The sequence below is a fragment of the Oncorhynchus masou genome, chromosome 24 (assembly GCF_036934945.1).
Source record: "Oncorhynchus masou masou isolate Uvic2021 chromosome 24, UVic_Omas_1.1, whole genome shotgun sequence".
NCBI classification, from domain to species: Eukaryota; Metazoa; Chordata; class Actinopteri; order Salmoniformes; family Salmonidae; genus Oncorhynchus; species Oncorhynchus masou.
In genome coordinates this window covers 41,552,459-41,568,391 of record NC_088235.1, presented here as the reverse complement: position 1 = coordinate 41,568,391, position 15,933 = coordinate 41,552,459, and the positions used below count along the sequence as shown (strand labels likewise).

At 44.2% G+C, this 15,933-nt stretch overlaps 1 protein-coding gene across 3 annotated transcripts in view; it reads left to right on the top strand.

The window, feature by feature from the left end:
* LOC135512188 (storkhead-box protein 1-like) overlaps positions 1 to 15,933 on the top strand; it is a 73,737-nt gene that overhangs the window by 56,962 nt on the left and 842 nt on the right. For all 3 annotated transcript variants that reach the window (XM_064933920.1, XM_064933919.1, XM_064933921.1), the window contains exons 2-3: positions 11,520 to 11,672; positions 12,155 to 15,026. In XM_064933920.1, the coding sequence (XP_064789992.1) occupies positions 11,540 to 11,672; positions 12,155 to 15,026 (3,005 nt within the window). In that variant the 5' untranslated portion in view covers positions 11,520 to 11,539. The remainder of the gene's footprint in view (positions 1 to 11,519; positions 11,673 to 12,154; positions 15,027 to 15,933) is intronic.

Sequence of the window (15,933 nt, the reverse complement as noted above, 5' to 3'; positions counted from 1 at the left end):
GCAAAGGAGGATATAGCATATTTATACCTTTGTACCTATTTAGGATACATCCATGAAGAGAATGACATTCATATCCATAATTATGCATTTCTGTATAGGACAGATTAGGGACCCATAATGAAATTCCATTACCTCCAGTGGTGTAAAGTACCTGTACCTAGTACTTGAAAGTATTTTGTGCATCTATACTTTAGTTTAATATTTATTTTTTTGGCAACTTTTACTCCACTACATTCCTAAAGAAAATAATGTACTTTTTACTCCATAAATTTTCCCTGAAACCCAAAAGCACTCCTTACATTTTGAGTGCTTAGCAGGACAGGTAAATGGTCCAATTCACACACTTATTAAGAGAACATCCCTACTTGCCTCTGATCTGGCAGACTCACTAAACACAAATGCTTAGTTTGTAAATTATGTCTGAGTGCTGGAGTGTGCCCCTGGTGTCAAGGGTGTGTGTACTGGTGGCGAAGTCAGGTGCAGGAGAGCAGAGTGTTGTGAACAGGCGCACTCTTTATTCAGGCTGGAGTGAAAAAACAGATGGACGCAAACTGTGTCAAAACCTCCTGAAAAAGGCAAAAGCGCGAAAAAAACCTTCACCAAAGCTAATATACCAAACGAACATACAACGTGCACAAACATGGAACATGGAAACATAGCCTGGCGCGTCACAATAACAATAAACAATTTCACACAAAGACATGGAGTTTAACAGAGGAATAAATACATGCAGTGTGATTAGGGAATGAAAACCAGGTGTGCAGGGAACAAGACAAAACAAATGGAACAATGAAAAATGGAGCGGCGATGGCTAGAAAGCCGGTGACGTCGACCGCCGAACGCTGTACCGAACAAGGAAAGGAGCCGACTTCGGCGGAAGTCTTGACACCTGGCTATCGGTAAAAAAAAATTACAAAAACAATTGGTGCCGTCTGGTTTGCTTTATTTGAAATGATTTATACATTTACTTTTGATACTTAAGTATATTTAAAACCAAATATTGTTTACTTTTATTCACGTAGTATTGTACTGGGTAACTTTCACTTTTACTTCAGTCATTTTCTTGAAAGGTATTTTTACTTTTACTCAATTATGACAATTTGGTACTTTTTTCACCACTGGTTACCGCAATTCTGTAACTGGATGTAAATCCACTTCACTTACTGTAGTTAAAAAAACACAATACACTGCTCAAAAAAATAAAGGGAACACTTAAACAACACAATGTAACTCCAAGTCAATCACACTTCTGTGAAATCAAACTTAGGAAGCAACACTGATTGACAATATATTTCACATGCTGTTGTGCAAATGGAATAGACAACAGGTGGAAATTATAGGCAATTAGCAAGACACCCCCAATAAAGGAGTGGTTCTGCAGGTGGTGACCACAGACCTCAGTTTCTATGCTTCCTGGCTGATGTTTTGGTCACTTTTGAATGCTGGCGGTGCTTTCACTCTAGTGGTAGCATGAGACGGAGTCTACAACCCACACAAGTGGCTCAGGTAGTGCAGCTCATCCAGGATGACACATCAATGCAAGCTGTGTCAAGAAGGTTTGCTGTGTCTGTCAGTAGTGTCCAGAGCATGGAGGCGCTACCAGGAGACAGGCCAGTACATCAGGAGGCCGTAGGAGGGCAACAACCCAGCAGCAGGACCGCTACCTCTGCCTTTGTGCAAGGAGGAGCAGGAGGAGCACTGCCAGAGCCCTGCAAAATGACCTCCAGCAGGCCACAAATGTGCATGTGTCTGCTCAAACGGTCAGAAATATACTTTTGGCAACTTTTACTCCACTACATTCCTAAAGAAAATAATGTACTTTTTACTCCATAAATGTTTTCCATACTTTTTACTCCATGTCTCGCTCCATCCACCAACGCCACGTTGCACCACAGACTGTCCAGGAGTTGGCGGATGCTTTAGTCCAGGTTTGGGAGGAGATCCCTCAGGAGACCATCCGCCACCTCATCAGGAGCATGCCCAGGCGTTGTAGGGAGGTCATACTGGCACGTGGAGGCCACACACACTACTGAGCCTCATTTTGACTTGTTTTAAGGACATTACATCAAAGTTGGAATAGCCTGTAGTGTGGTTTTCCACTTTCATTTTGAGTGTGACTCCAAATCCAGACCTCCATGGGTTGATACATTTGATTTCCATTGAAAATTGTTGTGTGATTTTGTTGTCAGCACATTCAACTATGTAAAGAAAAAAGTATTTAATAAGAATATTTCATTCATTCAGATCTAGGATGTGTTATTTTAGTGTTCCCTTTATTTTTTTGAGCAGTGTATATATTTTTTCAAAGTCATGGTGTCATGTCATAGCTGACACCCCATTCTTTCTGCAGATATCTTTTGATCATAATTTTGAGTTTTTGGAAAACTTGCTCACATAAAAAAACTGAGGTTTCACCGAAATTCTGTTACCAAGCTTTGCATCTGCACAGTTCTTCCACTAAATGTGTTTTTTTTCTGTCTAAATGGTTAAAAGTAGGCCTTTTGCATAAAGTTGTATGGTCTGTTAAACTTTTAAATCAATGGTTTTTGTTTAGCATACATTTAAGTGAAAAATCTGAGTCTCTGTGTAATTCTGTTACCATGGAAATGCCCTTCCTCCAACTCCCCCACAAGACTGTGTTAAGGCATCCGCATGTTTTTTGTTTAAAACAGTTCGTACATACACTATATATACACACAACAGTATGTGGACACCCCAACAAATTAGTGGATTTGGCTATTTCAGCCACAACCGTTGCTGACGGGTGTATAAATTTGAACACACGCAATCTCCTTAGACAAATTTGCAGTAAAATGGGCTTACTGAAGAGCTCAGTGACTTTCAACCTGGCACATTAATTGGATGCCACCTTTCAGTTTGTCAAATTTCTGCCCTGCTAGAGCTGCCCCAGTAAATTCTTAGTGCTGTTAATTGTGAAGTGGAAACGTCTAGGAGCAACAATGGCTCAGCCGTGAAGTGATGGGCCACACAAGCACACAGAACGGGACCGCCGAGTGCTGAAGTGCATCTGTCCTCGGTTGCAACACTCACTACGACTTCCAAACTGCTTCTGGAAGCAACGTCAGCACAAGAACTGTTCGTCAGGAGTTTCATGAAATGGGTCTCCATGGCCGAGCAGCCGCACACAAGACTAAAATCATAATGATCAATGCCAGGCGTGAGGTGGAGTGGTGTAAAGCTTGCTGCCATTGGACTCTGGAGCAGTGGAAACACGTTCTCTCGAGTGATTAATCACGCTTCACCATCTGGCAGTCCGACGGATGAATCTGTGTTTAGCAGATGACAGGAGAACGCTACCTGCCCCAATGCATAGTGCCAACTGTAAAGTTTGGTGGGGGAGGAATAATGGTCTGGGGCTGTTTTTCATTGTTTGCCCTAGGCCCCTTAGTTCCAGTGAAGGGAAATCTTAACACTACTGCATACAATGGCATTCTACACAATTATGTGCTTCCAACTTTATGGCAACAGTTTGGGGAAGTCCTAATCACCTAATGTCAGTGCCAGACCTCACTAATGCCTGTGGCTGAATGGAAGCCAGTCCCTGCAGCAATGTTCCAACGTCTAGTGGAAAGCCTTCCCAGAAGAGTGAAGGCTGTTATAGCAGCAAAGGGGGGACCAACTCCATATTAATGACCATGATTTTGGAATGAGATGTTCAAAGAGCAGGTGTCCACATACTTTTGGTCATGTAGTGTATATTATGACAACATTTTGTGAAATGTTTGTTCGTTTTAGTCTTGGCAAGGGTTTTTTCGGCCGTTTGTTGGCGTTCAACCAGACACAACTCGTTTTCATGCTGATTTTTTCACACAAAAAATACTGCACCAAATAGTTAGATGTAAAATTGCGGGACTAAGATCTCCTCGGCAAAAAATGTAATTAATTACATATTTCTTGAGTTCGCTTAGATTAATTCGGACTATTTTGAGGAAGTGTATACTGGCTACGGCGTCTCAATATGGACAAACAGTACTATTGTCGATTTTTCTTTTTTTCCTCTTGTTTTTCAGGCAAAGGTCTTTTAAGGAAGTATGCGAGCACACTCGTTCGGTTCGTCTAGCCGGGTTCAGCTAGGCACCAGCCAAACTGAAGCATGCGGAAGCCCTAAGTCCCAGCCATTAGCTGTTGCTAGCCAGCCTGGAAGCTATTGCTCTAGGACGTGAGCACAATAGAGCTAATACCTAATGGAAGGAACACTCAGTGAGACATCAGATCTAAGGATTAGACTGAGCTTTAGCAGCCTGTTGTCAGTGGTGAGGATGTATGGGGGTTAGGGGTTGAAGGCATATTTTTGTCTGGCTATGGCCACTATCCCTCAGTCCCCTCCCTTAGAACAGGATCAGGATGTTTAAGAAGTAAGAACAGACCTCTCCCACTAGTGGGCTGTGGATAAGTGGCTGCTGTGGCTTAACACTGACTGATAAAGGGCCTTGTTGTTGTCAGCTTAATTCCTCTACTTAGCTGTATACTGTATTTCATCAGACAAAAGCTCACGAAAATGAATAAGATAAAATGTCATGTTATATCAGTTACACAACTCACGTTGGGCGTTTTTGTGTGTTTCAGGATTTATGAGCATTTTAACTTCTTTGCTGTGTTTGCAAACCCTTTGTAGGCTCATCCAGAGATATGTATATAATGACAAGATGCTCATGTCTCCAGCCTAATAATGTGAGTCGTTGTTTCAACAGCGGGAAGGCAGGCTTAGGTCCAAAATAAGCCCATAGAAACGCATTGGGCTTATATTGGACTTTGGGCTTATATCACCCCTTCCCCTCTGGCTCCTCAGACTGCCTCGGGTGTGCATGTATGTGTGCGTGCACACCATGCATGTATGCCATACATGATTAACCCTACCATGACAGCCATCTGATTAGTGGTTTATTTTCGCTGCCTCCGACATAAGTGGTTCAAGTGTGTGAGGGAGGTGAATGTTTACTCTGCAGGGAGCGGTGTGTGTGCCAGACACAGTTTTAGCTGAGTGGTCTAAGGAGTGGTGGGAGAAACTCACACACACACACACCACAGGGTTTAACCACAGACATGTTTCTTACATTTTCTTACATGAAAACATGCAGCCTACTTGAAATATCTCACAAAAATGTGTCGATACAGCATGTGTTGTCGATGAATGAAAACCAATATCCCAGGTCTTTATGAGGTAGTGGTCACTGCCATGTGTCTGTCTGTGGTTGTGCCCGTGTCTGTGTTTGAGGTTGGTTACAACTCTCTAAGAAGAAGAGTAAACCTATACTATCTGTAAAACTCAGGCTTGTTGGTAGGCTAATCATTTAACACCTCAGGGTGGGAAAGCACTAAAGTGGCCATCCCAGATTGTGAGTTAACTATAGCTTACATTATAATAGGTTAAGTATTAAGAACTGTTGTAGTAGTCACTAGGCAGTGTGTACATATAACCATTCGAGCAAGCAAAATAAAACACAACTTCAAACTGTGAACTTGAATCAAGATGTAACTAAATCGCCTCAAAGTGCATTGTTTGCCCATAAACCCAGTCCTGTTAAAACTTCTTAGGGCTGCAATCCCGTTAACAGGATCGATATGACAACAGCCAGTGAAAGTGCAGGGCGCCAAATTCAAAACAACAGAAATCTCATAATTCAAATTCCTCAAACATACATGTATCTTATACCGTTTTAAAGGTAATCTTGTTGTTAATCCCACCACATTATCCGATTTCAAATGGGCTTTACAGCGAAAGCACCACAAACGATTATGTTAGGTCACCACCAACTCTGAAAAATTCAGCCATTTTTCCAACCAAAGAGAGGAGTCACAAAAAGCACAAATAGAGATCAAATTAATCACTAACCTTTGATGATCTTCATCAGATGACACTTATAGGACTTCATGTTACACAATACATGTATGTTTTGTTTGATAAAGTTCATATTTATATAAAACAAATCTCAGTATACATTGGCGCATTACGTTCACTAGTTCCAAAAACATCTGGTGATATTGCAGAGAGCCATATCATTTTACAGAAATACGCATTATAAATGTCGACAAATACAATTGTTAGACATGGAATATAGATATACCTCTCCTTAATGCAACCGTTGTGTCAGATTTTAAAAAAACTTTTCGGAAAAAGCAAACCATGCAATAATCTGAGACGGAGCTCAGAAAAAAAACATTTTTTATCCGCCATGTTGGAGTCAACAGAAATCAGAAATAACATTATAAATATTCCCTTACCTTTGATGATGTTCATCAAAATGCACTCCCAGGAATCCTAGTTCCACAATAAATATTTGTCTTGTTCGATAATGTCCATTATTTATGTCCAAGTACCTACTTTTGTTAGCGCGTTTAGTACACAAATCCAAACGCTCGTGCAGGTCCAGCCAAACGTCCAACAAAAACTTCAAAAAGTTATATTACAGGTCGAAGAAACTTGTCAAACTAAATATAGAATACATTTTTAGGATGTTGTTATCATAAATCTTCAATAACATTCCAACCGGAGAATTCCTATGTCTGTAGAAAAGCCTTGGAACGCAGGTCGCTATCATGTGAAATGCATGTGACCAGGACCTGGCTCTCTGCCAGACCACTGACTCAAACAGCTCCCATCTGGCTCCACATCACAGCAGAAGCCTCATTCAAGTTTCTAAATACGGTTGACATCTAGTGGAAGCCTTAGGAAGTGCAACATAACCAATATCCCACTGTGTATTCAATAGGGGCTGGGTTGAAAATCGACCAACCTCAGATTTCCCACTTCCTGTTTGGATTTTTTCTCAAGTTTCTGCCTGCCATATGAGTTTTGTTATACTCACAGACATCATTCAAACAGTTTTAGAAACTTCAGAGTGTTTTCTATCCAATACTAATAATACTATGCATATATTAGCAACTGGGACTGAGGAGCAGGCCGTTTACTCTGGGCACCTCTGGGTACCTTTCACCCAAGCTACTCAATACTGCCCCTGCAGCCATAAGAAGTTAAAGGGATACTTCGGGATTTTGGCAATGAAACCCTTTATCTACTAGTCAGTTGAACTCAGGGATAGCATTTTTATGTCTCTGCATCCAGTATAAAATAAGTTAGATGTACTTTTGTGAGCCAGTGCTAACTAGTGTTAGCACAATGACTGGAGGTCTATGGTATCTACGAGCATGCTAGATGATACCATAGACTTTCAGTCATTGTGCTAACACTAGTTAGCATTTGCGCAAGCTCTAGTTAGCAACTTCTTTCATACTGCACACAGACATAAAAATGGTTTCCACGAGTTTGTCTGACGTAGACAAAAGGGCTTCATTGCCAAAAGACCCAAACCACCCACGCCATAGACTATTTTCTCTGCTGCCACAGGGAAAGAGGTACTGGTGCATCAAGTCTTACATCAACAAGCTAACAAAAAGAATTACAATATTTGCACTGTCTCTATGCACATTCACAGAGCCCTACACACTCCAACACAAACACATAATATGCATATACAGTACCAGTCAAAAGTTTGGACACCTACTCATTCCAAGGTTTTTCTTTATTTTTACTATTTTCTACATTGTAGAGTACTAGTGAAGACATCAGAACTATGAAATAATACATATGGAATCATGTAGTAACCAAGAAACAAAATATATTTTATATTTGGAATTCTTCGAAGTAGCCACCCTTCACCTTGATGACAGCTTTGCACACTCTTGGCATTCTCTCAAGCAGCTTCATGAGGTAGTCACCTGGAATGCATTTCAATTAACAGGTGTGCCTTGTTCATTTGTTGAATTTCTTTCCTTCTTAATGCGTTTGAACCAATCAGTTGTGTTGTGACAAGGTAGGGGTGATATACAGAAGATAGCCCTATTTGGTAAAAGATCAAGTCCATATTATGGCAAGAACAACTCAAATAAGCAAAGAGAAATGAATCCTTCACTACTTTAAAACATGAAGGTCAGTCATTCCAGAAAATGTCAAGAACTTTGAAAGTTTCTTCAAGTTCAGTTGCAAAAACCACCAAGCTCTGTGATGAAACTGGCTCTCATGAGGACCGCCACAGGAAAGGAAGACCCTGAGTTACCTCTGCTGCAGATGACAAGTTAATTGCCAGCCTCAGAAATTGCAGCCCAAATAAATGCTTCACAGAGTTCAAGTAACAGACACATCTCAACATCAACTGTTCAGTTGAGACTGAGTGAATCAGGCCTTCATGGTCAAATTTCTGCAAAGAAACCATTACTAAAGGACACCAATAAGAATAAGAGACTTGCTTGGGCCAAGAAACACAAGCAATGGACATTAGACTGGTGGAAATCTGTCCTTTGAGATGATGAGTCCAAATTTGAGATTTTTGGTTCCACCGCTGTGTCTTTGTGAGACGCAGAGTAGGTGAACGCATGAATCATGGAAGAGGAGGTGTGATGGTGTGGGGGTGCTTTGCTGGTGACACCGTCCTTGATTTATTTAGAATTCAAGGCACACTTAACCTGCATGGCTACCACAGCATTCTGCAGAGATACACCATCCCATCTGGTTTACGCTTAGTGGAACTACCATTTGTTTTTCAACAGGACAATGACCCAAAACACACCTCCAGGCTGTGTAAGGGCTATTTGACCAAGAAGGAGAGTGATGGTGTGCTGCATCAGATGACCTGGCCTCCACAATCACCCAACTTCAACCCAATTGAGATGGTTTGGGATGAATTGGACTGCAGAGTGAAGGAAAAGCAGCCAACACATGCTGAGCATATGTGGGAACTCCTTCAAGACTGTTGGAAAAACATTCCAGGTGAAGCTGGTTGAGAGAATACTAAGAGTGTGCAAAGCTGTCATCAAGGCTGTAAGATGCCTCACTAGGACGAGGTGGGTGCAAGAGTCAGGAGCAGGAGAGCACTGAAGTCCAAATAGAAAATACTTATTTGGAAGTCCCAAAACACAACAAAACTGGTCGGGAAACAAACCCAACGAAGGCGCCCAACAAAACAGGAATACGAAGTGACAACAGGAGGAAAAACAATCTACTCCTAAATAAATCACAACGGCTCAAACGACGGCTCCTGCACAAAATACCAGCAGGCAACAAGGTTAATAAACCCACAGAAATTAACTCAATAGAACATAGGTGTAAGAAACAGACAGAACCAAACGAAAAAGAAAAATGGATCGGTGGTAGCTAGTAAGCAGGCGACGACGACCGACGAGCACCTCCCGAACAGGGAGAGGAGAAACCCTCGGGGGAAGTTGTGAATAAGGCAAAGGGTGGCTACTTTGAAGAACCTCAAACATAAAATATATTTGATTTGTTTAACACTTTTTTGGTTACTTCGTGATTCCATATGTGTTATTTCATAGCTGTGATGTCTTCACTATTATTCTACAGAGTAGAAAATAGTAAAAATAAATAAAAACCCTTGAATGAGTAGGTTTGCCCAAACTTTTGACTGGTACTGTACATTTATACTGACCCACCACACCCGCACACCCACTCACATGCAAGCTGCCGCTACTCTGTTAAACGCATATCCTGTTGCCTGGTCCCCTTAGTCCTATACACATCTACCTCCATCACTCCAGTATTCCTACACATGTAAATATTTATATTGGAACTGACTTTTTAAATATTTCCTGTATGTAGTGTTGTGGCAATTCTTACAAATGTTGTGGAAATTACCACCAGGGACACTCGAAGTCAATCTTGAATGAATCATCCTTTATTATCAGCGCGCTGGAGAGGTTCCAACCTACTCCAGGCACCAAGTACACATGTCAATCAGGAGCTCCACCTGGGGTAGTCCCGTTAGTTATCTTGTATACAGTCAAGTTATATTTGCATGATTTAGCTTATTCATCATTCATAATGAATTAACGTTTGCTTTATTCATGTGACCGACCAATATCTCACGAGGCTTCTTCTCTCTAAGCTGAGACCTTGAAACTGAGATCTTTCGTTCTCAAAACAAGGTCTGGGCGTACTGCCAAATTGCAGATACTGATAAGTGAGGATTCGTTCAATCAGTCACTTGCACGAACATAGAAATTGGTTATTAGAACAGCACCTGAATAGAACACAAAACTGAGTTATTAGAAAAATACAAGTATAAAATATCCACCACAGTAGTATGCTTACTTACTTACGTTATTGTGTATTTCATATTTCCTATGGGACATTAAAACATGAAACTATCCCTTTAAGGGGGGGGGGGGTGAGATCTTTATGGTTTTGTTATCTCCTCTTCTCTCTCTCCACATCTGTTTCCCTGTCGCTTTTCTCTCTCCCGCTCTGTCCCCCCCATGTACCATCACGGTCTCTCCTCCCCCTGTCTGTGCATCTTCAGTTAGTAAAGAAACAGACACTGAAGCAATACTATAAAAACCTGTAGTCCTGAGGGAGTTCAGTCCTTCTAGTCTAGGCTGGTATGGCAGGTAATTGACTGTTTTACTGTATGTGAGGAACTCTACTGCAGTTTCTTGTCTTTGGTCCTGAGATGAATCCGTCTTAAAATGTTAAAATGTCTGCTATGTTTTGAAATGAGTTTGTTTTATGATTTCAAATGCCTGTGGTTTCTCTCTGAGATGGCTTCCAGATCTTAGAATCATGTCATTGGAACGCTGTCAGTCAGCCCTCGGGTTGGTTGGGTGGGTTTGATGTGTGTGTGTGTAGTGTGTACTCCACGGGAGGTTGGTGACAGCTTAATTGGGGAGAACGGGCTCTTGGTAATGGCTGGAGTGGAATTAGTGGAATGGTATCAAATATTCCATTTCCTCCGTTCCAGCCATTATTATGAGCTGTCCTCCCCTCAACAGTCTCCACTGGTGTTCACTTGTGCATGCGAGAGAAAGAGACACAGAGAGACAGAGACAGACATTTTAGGTACAGTCTGAGCTTTGTACGGATTGAAGTGTCTGTAAAATGCTCTCTCTTTCTCCCTCAATCCATTCCTCCCTCCCTCTCTTTCTCTCTTTTAAACATACATTTAGTTTATGTATTTTTCTTGGATCACAAGAAAATTCCCAAAAGTGTGTGGCTGGGTTATAGCAGCTGAAGACACAGTATGATATAGAGGTGATATGTGATAGCCTGGCAGGCAGAACTTGTGGTCACTTCTGTGGGGGTAATGACATTCCGTGGTCGCTCCCAGCATATATGGAATACCGCAATCCATCCCAGTATTAATGGAATTCCAATAGAAGTCAGGCCTGGTCTACATTACTCACTGGACCACCCGCATTCAAAAATCTCATCTTGGGCGTGACAGGATTATTTTTACTGGAAAAAGGATCTAGACCACAAAGTAAAAGTTGCAACCATGGCAGAATTAAGTTATTTTGACTGGCAAAAACAGTTGGTGAAGACCAACAGTGGTCATAACATTGCTACTACATGAAAACTCAACATTAACAGACGTGGGTGTGACACAGATGTTTGTGTGTTTCACCAGTCTAAGTAGGTGTGTGTGTGTGTGTGTGTGTGTGTGTGTGTGTGTGTGTGTGTGTGTGTGTGTGTGTGTGTGTGTGTTTTCCAGGTGACCTGTCCCCAGTGCAGATGTCTCCAGTACCCCAGTCTCAGTTCATCCCTCTAGCCGAGGTCCTATGCTGTGTCATCTCTGACATGAACTCCTCCAACATCACCGTCAGCCAGGATGCCCTCATCAGTCACATGACCAAGGCTCACCAAGGTAACATACATATGTATGGGGAGAGCTTCAGGGCATGTCCTTACATACAGGCAGCCTAGTGGTTAGAGCGTTGGGACACTAACCAAAAGGTTGCTGGATCGAATCCCAGAGCTGACAAGGTAAAAAATATGTCGTTCTGCCCCTGAACGAGGCAATTAACACACTGTTCCCTGGTAGGCCGTCATTGTAAATAAGAATTTGTTCTTAACTGACTTGCCTAGTTAAAATAAAGGTTAAATCCAAATAAATAAGTTAAAACATACAGTACATTCAACCACAGGTGCTCCTGAAAAAGGGGAATTGTAGTTGGGAAAAAAGGGGAGAATGATATTTAGTGTATTAAGTCTAACGCTTAGTCTCAACTGGCAGTTTTCAGCCTGGCTGTAGATTAGTCTGCAGATATACAGTAACTTTTGAGGATTTAAAGGAGATAAACTGTATTAACTAATATGACTGAACTTCTCTCTCTCTCTCCTTGCCAGGGATGACCATCCCTACTCAAGACATCCTGTACACCGCTCTGGGCTCGTTGATCAAAGAGAGGAAGATCTACCACACAGGAGAGGGCTACTTCATTGTCACTCCTCAGACCTACTTCATCACCAACAGCCTGGTGAGAGAGAAGAGCTGGTGGACCTCAGGGTCTGGAGACAATGAGTTGCCCTCCCCTCCCCCCATCACCTACCTGCTCAGTAATGACACTCTGGAGAGCCACCCACAGTCCCCCCTGGTGACCCACTGCAAGTCCTGCAGCTGCTTTGCTCCTGCCCAGAATGTGACCAATGCTGCTACTACGGCCACTATAGCTGCCATGGTTCCTCCATCTGTCCCAGACCAGCACTCGGTTTCTGTTTCTATTAGCGAGTGCACAGGGAAGAGCCTGAAGTGGCCTCGAGACCATAAGCCTCAAGTCCAGCACCAGTCGACCTCGACGGCCGCAGACTACCAGATTAGTGAGGTCAGCAAGACCACTACGGCTACCAGCACTGCCACTAGCCGTAAGGACAAAGACAAAGATGGCAAGGAGAAACTAGGGAGGAGGTTTGGCCTTAGCCTCTTCAGGAGGAACGGAGGGAAGAAGGAGAAAGTGAAGAAAGAATATGCCTTGTTCTCAGGTCAGTTCCCTCCGGAGGAGTGGCCAGTGAGGGACGAGGAGGATCTGAACAATCTGCCCAGAGACCTGGAGCATGCCATCATCAGACGCATCAACCCTGAGCTCACTGTTGACAACCTGACACGCCACACTGTACTAATGAAGAAACTGGAGGAGAGAGGAGGGGAGAGAGGGATGGAAACGGAAAGACGAGGGGAAAGAGGGGTGGAAAGGGACAGAGGGTTGCACAAGGGGGACAGGGTTGACAGAGGGGATAAGGGTGTGGACAAGGGCATGTCCACTGAGATCCTAAACTGCTCCAAGCCCAGACACCACCAGTCCTCCCGAGCCAGAGTAGGAGCAGGGGCTGGGGGCAGGAGATCTACCTCCAAGGCCTCTCGCACTAAGAGAAGGGCCCATTCCTCCAGAGAGAAACGGAGAGACCGGCTGAAGACTAAGGCCCCAGTGTGTGTGGATGTGGACCCAGACGGGGAGGACCTGGTCCCCTCTTGCCTCAGACCAAAGGTCCCTATTGATGAATTAGACCACAGAGAGGAGCCAGGAGCGGTGGAGGGGAAAAGCCTCTATAAGAAACGCATTGACAACCCCTTTGATGGTCAACCACCTGGGACAGATACAGCCACAACCCAGACTGTGGCACCTACTATGACCCACAAAGAACAGAGGAGGAGAGAGGGAAAGGAAGCGAAGGAGGGGAAAGAGGGAAAGACTTCAGGAGGAGGGAGGAGAGAACCAGCGGGACACCGCTCCAAATCCTGGGACCCGCACAAAGCAAAAGCAACCGCTGCTGACACACAGTATGCTGGGAAGTCTCATACAGCCAAGGACAGGTCATGTGACCGTCTCCACGAGAGGGTGTTCACCACCGAACCCCTCCTCCTGCCCCTCTCTGACACCAAACCACCCAGTGAATTACCGTTGGACTACAGCTCGGCTTACCCACAGAGCAGCACACTAAGGATGGACGACAAGGTTAGATATCAGAGGGAGGGAAAGAACAGAGGGAGGAAGAGCAGGGAGGGAGGGAAGGAGAAGGAGGGAAAGCATAGACCGACACAGCAAGTAGAATATGGCAGTACAACAGACCATAGACACCCAGCAGTAACAATCCAAACCCTGGACTCTGATGCCAACCTCCCTAGTACCCACCCCTATGACTCAGTCCCTGCACACCCGTACGACCAGGCCATGCCTTGGCCAAAGCCTGCTGTGCATCGCAGGCACTCCTTCAAACACACAGACACACAGGGAGACCTAACCCACAGGCCTGACCTGCTCTCCTCACACCAACAGGCCTGCAGTACCACCCCCAAACAGCATGGGCTGGTACACAGCAGTGGTGTCAGTAGAGCCCACAGGAGTCCAGGGCATGGGCAAAGGGCAAGTGATGGGTTAGCAGTGGAGAGTAATGGCTTTATGATAGAGAGTGATGAGTTTATAGAAGATGATCACAGGTTTTACCAGAGAGCAGAGGAAGAAGATGAGGATGCCTGTAGTTCTCTGTATCTGAGTGAGGAGGGAGTCATTGACAACAGAGAGGTCTATCAAACACACCTGTCTCATTATCGTGACTCTCAATCCCTCTACCACGATCCTAAGACCATATACCAAGACACTATCACCCACTACCACAACCAACCTCACTCCCCTTACCACGAGCCCCAACCCCACTGTCCCAACCCCCATTCCCTCCAAGGAGACTGGAATAGCACTTTTCCGGGGGAACACTCTTCCACTATCCACCAAGACCCCCCTCTGTCCCCCCACAGCCCCCAAAGACAGGAAGAGGAGAGGTGGTTCAGGGTGAGCGGCTCTACCCATAACCACCGCAGCCACACGTCCCCAGGAATCCACAGTGATCCCATCCCCAGACGAAGAGCTCCAATCCCGGGGGAGCGAAGACAGGACGCCAGCCTCTCCCTGGAAGCTCCAGAGGGTTTAGAGCCACCTGAGGCGGCAGACAGCAGCATCTTTGACTACTGCCAGACCAGCGAGGTGGACTCGGATGCTGAGACCCTCCATAAATCAGCAGACGAGGGGGACAGGGAGTCATCTCACTGGGGGTGTGGAGTAGAGGAGGAGGAGGAAAAGGGCGGCTTTGAGACCCTGGGGGAGAGAGGAGGCCCTCAGACCTCAAGTGCCAGTCTGGGCATGCCCAGTGGAGCTGGACGGGGAGAGATAATGGGGGAGGCGGGGGAGAGTCAGAGCAACACAGGAGACAGCGGGATAGACTCGCCACGGTGAGTTTATTTCTTTGTATTAAAATGTTGATGATCATCATCGTCACTTTTTTTAATGGATTGCAGTTATACCACTTTTCACAAAGGGTCTCATTATATTTTGTGGAGTGATTGTGACAATTTGGCACCAGCTAGTTATTATTAAATGACCATGATATTCATCAGTATTAGTCTATTTTAAAGGACTCTGCCCCAGGAATGGCCTTCATTTGTAGTGCTATCTCAGTGGAACTCCTCTAGGCAGCAGTACCTATCCTCCTCACATCCTCTCCTGTGTGAGGTCCCAGTCAACCAGAAAACATAACAGAGGCACTTGGCCCTTATATCCCCTGTTTATTTGTCTTCTCGCCTGCGGCCTCGACCTCTATCTCCAGCTGTAACCTCGCCTCTCTCTTTGGCTGAGGTAGAGGCCATAGAGCCTATAGTGCTGGCCCAGGGAGGGTGGAGGAATGTGGAGATGCAGAAAATAAGCTAAGGCTGGGAGTAGTTAGATCACCCATGGCCCTGGTCGGTGGTGTGCCTTCTCTCTCTTCCCTTTTCATGTCAATGGAGATGAAGCTGAACAAACACCCCATAGCCAATTACACCAGGCAGTATTTAGACAGAGGGGAATGATTATAGTGATGAATGTAATTACTTTGGAATGGGTACACCCTCATGTTTAAAACAAAGAAAGGGGAAAAGGTCAAAGGTTTTTCCATTAACTTTATAAGTACTTGGCTTTTCCCCTTTTGTGGTGAAGAGCAGAGTTGTTTTCACTTGGATTTCACAGTATAGTTAGTGTGTGTGACTAACGGTGTATTGCATATTGTATTTCTATCCAACTGATATGGTTAATCTCCCCAATCCCCACAGGACCCGTTTGTGTTCATGTGCACACAAGTGTCCATCCATGCATTTACACCCT